A 6,094-nucleotide genomic window follows, 5' to 3' on the forward strand; every position below is an offset into this window, starting at 1 on the left:
GGGGTAGCACTCGTTACCCCGTAACGCGGCGAAAGTCACGCTGCCTGCTGGAAACATTGGTGTCGCGCCCCAGCTTGCAGCCAGATAGGAGCTTTTAGGGTCTCGGGGGGGCGGCGTGCTCTCCTTTTGATGGCTAAGTAAACGTTCAGCAGTTCGAGGCCGTGGCTGTGTGCCTTGCGTAAGCTCCAGGTTGCTTCCCAGAGCTGGCAAGGCTTTCTGGCCAGTTCAGCTTAAAGTGTGTGTTTGTCCTGATTAACGCTGTTATGTGCCAAGTTCGGGTTTGCCTTTCTGGCCTGAAGTCTTTGCTTTCTTACTTTTACAGTATGAAAACCCCTGGACGATCCCAAATATCCTGTCAATGGCAAGAATGGGTTTGGCACCAGTTTTAGGCTATTTGATTGTGGAAGAAAACTTCAACGTTGCGCTCGGTGTCTTTGTTTTGGCTGGCATAACGGACTTGGTATGTTTACATTCGTTTGGAAGTACTTGGGGGACAGTATGGGTTACGGTGATCCCCTTGGTATGCATTGAAAGTTAGCCTCTTAGAAATTTAGAAGTGTGGAATGGAAATGAATAACCAGATTAGCTCTTTTGTTTGCTGTTTTATAGAAATGGTAAATACAGCCTTTGCAACATCGGTAAGGGAGCTCACAGAGAGCTGAAGGGAACTTAGGTGCTGGTGGAGCAAAGGGGGGACCTCAGGGTTCCTTGAGCAGCATCTTGTGCTCCCTTACCATATGCAGGTGTACCTGGTGCATTTGTCGTGACAATAATTCTGTGAATTTTAGAACATCGATTGCCTATTCCTCTTTTTTTTTTTCCTCCATTTTTTTTCCTCTTTAATGAGAATTGAGTATGTTTAGAAGCTTCCAAAACCTGGAATGTGGTGTGAAAAAAGCATGATACAAGTATCAGCTAGCAGGTATCGTATTTCATCTTAGCTAAACTAGTTGTGTTATGTGACATCATTCATGAAATCTCTCTGTAACAGTAGCATACGTAAGCTGTTTTTATTCTTAGTTTTCTAACATAGAAACACTGAACTTTGTTTTTTCTAGTTGGATGGATTTATTGCACGAAACTGGGCTAATCAGAAGTCAGCTCTGGGAAGTGCTCTTGATCCTCTGGCTGATAAAATTCTCATCAGTGTGCTCTATGTAAGCCTAACTTGTGCAAACCTTATCCCAGGTGAGAAAGTGTCATTACTTGCATGTGCTATGTAAGGCAAAGAAGCTACTGTTGCCTATAAGATGTTTGCTTTGTCAGTTGCACTTTGCTATTTGCCCTGTTAAATTCTTACAAAACATCCCTCCCCCACTGCAATAGACCTGCAAATCAGAAAGCCTTACTGCCAGTTTGAAATGTGCTTTCTTTAAAGCAATAGTGGTTGTATAAAAGTTTCTCATAGACTGGATTGTTTTAAGGCTTCAGATGAAGCCTCTTCAGAAGTCACGTTAAAAATCTGCAGTCGTGCATAAAACGTGTTCAGAAGTCGGGAGTGTTTATTTTTTCTTGCTTCGTGTTTTGTGCTCCTTCAGTTTTGTTCTGGTTTTAGTCATGGATGTGATTTTTCACTAGATCCTGTTGGCTTGGTTTTTCAGTTTCACTTACTTCCATGATCATTCTGAGGGATGTAGCGCTCATTGCTGCTGTTTTTTATGTGCGATACAAAACTCTTTCTCCACCGGTAAGTGTACAGCATTAAACAAAACTGTATAAACATGTAATAATTTTATTTTTATTAAATATTCTGTATTTTTACAAGTATAAAAAAAAATGCATAAGCCTTTAACAAAGTTGTAAGCAAGAGATTTTAATCTTGAGACTTGATGATTGCTTAAAACTTGGGTGGATAGCCTAAGGTATAATGCTGTGCTTGTTCTTTTGCCAGATAGATATGTAAGCAGAACAGCATTTAATAAACTAGGTTTCATAAAGATGATTCAGAGCTACTGATAACTCTTTTTTTCCTGTCTATGATGTGTAATATGTAATAGCAGTAGCAGTATAGTTCTTTAGTGCTACAGTTGACTTTTCTTCTGTATCATGTGATGTATCGAATATACTAGAATTGCCTTCTTTTTTTCTCTTCTCTTTTCTCCCCCAACAGAGAACACTCAGTAGGTATTTTAACCCTTGTTATGCCACTGCCCAATTAAAACCAACATTTATTAGCAAGGTAAGTGTAAGAGTAGTACCTTATTACAAAGGATAATTCCTCAGTACCTGGTGTGGTACATAGGTTGGAGGGACGGGGCTGTTTACTACTACTGCTGAGTGCAGTTTCAAGGTAGTGCCAACTAATTGGGAGGCAACTTAAATTCTGAAATATTTTCAATCATACTCTGTCAGAACACATTCTAATTTTGAGGTGCTTCATTAAAAGAGGTTTCTAAGTGTTATTTTATATACAGAAAATGTAAACCAGTAATGAAAATGTATGTTGGTATTCCTTGCATAATACTCATCTTCATTTTGGTCATGTTTCCTATTTTGCTTTTATCAGATGAACACAGCAGTTCAGCTAATTTTGGTGGCAGCTTCTTTAGCAGCTCCTGTTTTCAATTATGTGGACAGCATCTATCTGCAGACATTATGGTAACTTCTCTTCACTTTTTTCAGATAATTTAATGTACTTCTAAAATAGCTGATAACTGAGATTAGTCTAATTGTGTGGAACACAAAAAAAACTGTGCCCAGATGATGTAATAGACCCATATGCCTGAGTTTTTACACCTTTATTCTTAAGTGACAGAGGAACTAGGTATTTATTGGCACTTAATTTACTATGCAGGCAAAAAGTAGTCAAATGAAACTAGTTAAGATCCAGGAGTAATAGCTAAGAATCAGGTCTTCAGGATAGGCATGGTGTACATAGGCAAAGTGTAAATTCTGATTAACAGAAAAGAAGTGAGAAGAAAGTCTGTATGGGTTCTTCATTTATTCATGCCATGAGTGTCCTTGAAAAAGCAAACTTGGTATCAGTAAAAGTAGATTGAAAGTGTTATTTTTGCTTTGTGCTGTACCTGGTATCTTGAAATCCAAGTTTCCGAAGCCTCTTTGAAAAATACCTGAAGAAATTGGTGATTCCTGCTAGACTATAGGAAGGAAGGGGAGGAATCAAATGAAAACAGGCGTACAGGAGCGTACATCCTTAAATAACGGCTGTTCCTTTCACTGCTGTCACCAGAGATCTGAGCTGTATCTGAATCTGAGTTGTAGCTGACCTCAGGTGTTAACAGTGCAGTTATTTCTCCTGAGCACTTAGGTAAGAGTTCAGAACAAAAAGGCTAAACAGCAGATAGCAGAATTACATGGTAACTTAGATTAAAGTAGTGGAAAATTCAGTGTTACTTGTCTTTTAATTAAAAAAAGGGCAAATCAAAACCCAGAGCTTTTAAGGAACTAAGAACCTTGATCTCAACAGTCAGTGTGGTTTTTCATCCTGTTGAAAAGCCAAATCTAGAATTGCATCTGTGAAAGATGCTTACCTTGCTCCACATCTGGGACTCTGAGAGGGTTAGGATGTTGTGAGTAATGGAGAAATGCTGGGTGTAACTTACCAGGGTCCTCTGTAAATGCTGTCAAAAACAACCTGGATGAATCTGACAGTGGGTCCAGGGAGGGCAAAGGCAAAGGAGGGGCAGGTCTGTAGTGGTGGCTCACATCTGAATGGTGTCAGCCTTTGATGCAGAGGAGCACTGCTGGTTTAGGAATATATATAGTTATTGCCCAGTGTCTGGGAAGGAAACAAAAGAGGATGAAGCCGAAACTTGTGCTTCAGCTTTGCAGCTTGGTAAAATGAGTTAAAGTCTTGTGCGATTTGAATGCTCCCCTTTCATACTACCAAGGTACAGTTTATCACGTCAGTCACTTCTCAAGCTGATAAAAATTACGTAGGTGACAGATGCTGAATGTTTTGTCTTCCTTTCATAAAACAAGTGTCAGTGTGGTAAAAATTAGTCCTAGTATGCAGTTAAACAGAAGCATGCAACATAGTGCTGGATGATAATTCCTTTGTTTCTTTCATCTTCTACTTAGTACTGAATTTCAGCATATAAACTGTAAACTGCATTTCTGTAGGACACAGTCTTTGACTGTGTAGTGAAAAATAGGAAAGACACTTAAAATTTTAACACCTTGTCGTACTTAGGCTCAAATGACTTACAGGAACTGTTTTCCCCAAAGGTGCATCACAGCTCTCACAACGGTGACATCTGCTTACAGCTATTACCACTATGGCCGGAAAACGGTTCAAGTGATAAATAACAAATGAAGTGTTGCCGAAAGGGCTGGTTCTTGGCAGCATGGTGTGCTGTACTGGTGGAGGTGGTTGTAATGCAACTGAGTTTTGGATCAAGAACTCTTGTTTTTTTGCTTAAACCATGGCATCACAATGAAGTTTCAACATGTACTGTGTATATATCTAGGGAGAGACTTTTCAGTGTATTTTTAATTGTTTAACAATAAGGTTGTTTACAAAAAAAATAAATAATATTCTTGAAGACACCGGTTACTGGTTGCTGCCATGTGCATTCTGAATAATTTTGTACTGTTTTTGAAGTCAAAGTAATGCACTTTTTACCAGCTTTTTTTGCCATCTTCATGCAAGACACCGAGTAGGCTGAGATCTGAGAAGAAAAAGCAATTCAAGAACAAATTTGTCTTCATACCTCAACCTAATTCAGTAAAACCAGCATTGCTCATTAGGATTGAATGATGTACGTCAGCTTGCTGCAGAGGAAAGTTTGTCATTGAGGAACAACAGTATCTTCGGAAATTTAAACCAGAGTGAGAGATTTTAAGTCATATTCTGTGGTGATATGGATAAGCTGTGAAGAGTTGCTACCTTGGTCCCTTTTCCTGTAAAATGTGAGCAACAGTGAACTGTACTCATCAGAGAAGAGTTTTGAGTCTCAGAAGGGTCAGCTGAACAGTGAAGAGTCCGTGCCCAAATGGAGTTACATTTCTCATGCTATGTATTCATTTCTAGTGATTGAAAGAAACTCTCTTCTATCTCCAGGATTCTAAAGGTGCTGTTTAATCTAAATACTGTGGGAGAAAAAAAGGACACTTAAAATACTGTCCAAATGAATGGAGAGAATGGAAGAAACTTAAATGCACATACTGTACCTCTAGCTTCACAAGGTGTGTACTGTGATCCCCCTCAGGCTTGAACAACTGGCACCTGTTCTTTGCCTGTTCTCTACTTACAGTAGGATGCAGAGTAAAGAATGAGGCAGAACAGACCACGTTGATCATGAACTTATGTTTTGTATTTCTGAGCAACATGTGATTTCTTTTATGTCATAAAAAAGAGTGCAACTGTGAAGGGCTTAAATAATTGAAATTGGGTGGTATATGTGATACTGCTTTATTATTAGCGGAGGAAAATTTGCTGTAGACATCTTTTTTTTGAGAACAGTCTCTTTTGTGACTGCATGTGCTTGTATATACACAGCATTTTAATATTTTTTTATATTTAAACTTGTATAGAATGGTGCACAGAGAAACACTTGATTTTTATTAGTATCTGTCTCTTAACTGTCCCTGTGTTTTGTGGACTACCCTGCATCTTACAGGGACGGGCCAGAGAGCAAAGCCTGTGGAACTTCCCTTCAAATATCAGAGTTCTTAGTAAACGGAGTACTTTTTCTTGAAGAAACAGTATGGAAAGCAGAAATTTATGGTACCCAGTCAGGTCATTCCTGTTTGGTTAATGGGGTTGAGTTTTGGTTGGAGGGGTTTTTGTGTTTGGTTTTTTGCTGCTGCTGTTTCTTTAATCACAGATACCTTTGTGTGAAATCAGCCAGGAACGGAAGCACACACATTGATCACAGCTCCATGCCGGTGTGTGCGCTGTTACGCGTATCCTTACCGGCGTTGATGATAACTTCAGTGTACAGTTACTCGGTGGCGCTACGTGCCTAAACATTAGTGTTGAATAAACCCCGCGCCGATGGTAGCGCCGCGGCTTTTTCCACTCGGTGTGGGGTCCTTGATCGTTGCCGCTAGCGTGCTACGAGCACGATCCGCCGCACACCCGCCCACCCTCGGGCAAAACTCGATAACCGCGCGGGCGCTGCAGCCCCCG

The 6,094-nt window shown here is 40.0% G+C and overlaps 1 protein-coding gene across 1 annotated transcript; it reads left to right on the forward strand.

The window, feature by feature from the left end:
- The first annotated feature begins 324 nt into the window (after nt 1–324).
- Nucleotides 325–4,510, forward strand: CRLS1 (cardiolipin synthase 1). The gene is made up of 6 exons (XM_010193295.1): nt 325–460; nt 1,059–1,188; nt 1,602–1,687; nt 2,111–2,179; nt 2,507–2,598; nt 4,189–4,510. Exons 1-6 carry the CDS (start codon nt 359–361, stop codon nt 4,274–4,276), a joined length of 567 nt encoding a protein of 188 aa, XP_010191597.1. The 5' UTR covers nt 325–358; the 3' UTR covers nt 4,277–4,510.
- The last annotated feature ends 1,584 nt before the right edge of the window (nt 4,511–6,094 follow it).

The sequence above is a fragment of the Mesitornis unicolor genome, unplaced genomic scaffold, assembly GCF_000695765.1.
Source record: "Mesitornis unicolor isolate BGI_N332 unplaced genomic scaffold, ASM69576v1 C13620040, whole genome shotgun sequence".
Taxonomy (NCBI): domain Eukaryota; kingdom Metazoa; phylum Chordata; class Aves; order Mesitornithiformes; family Mesitornithidae; genus Mesitornis; species Mesitornis unicolor.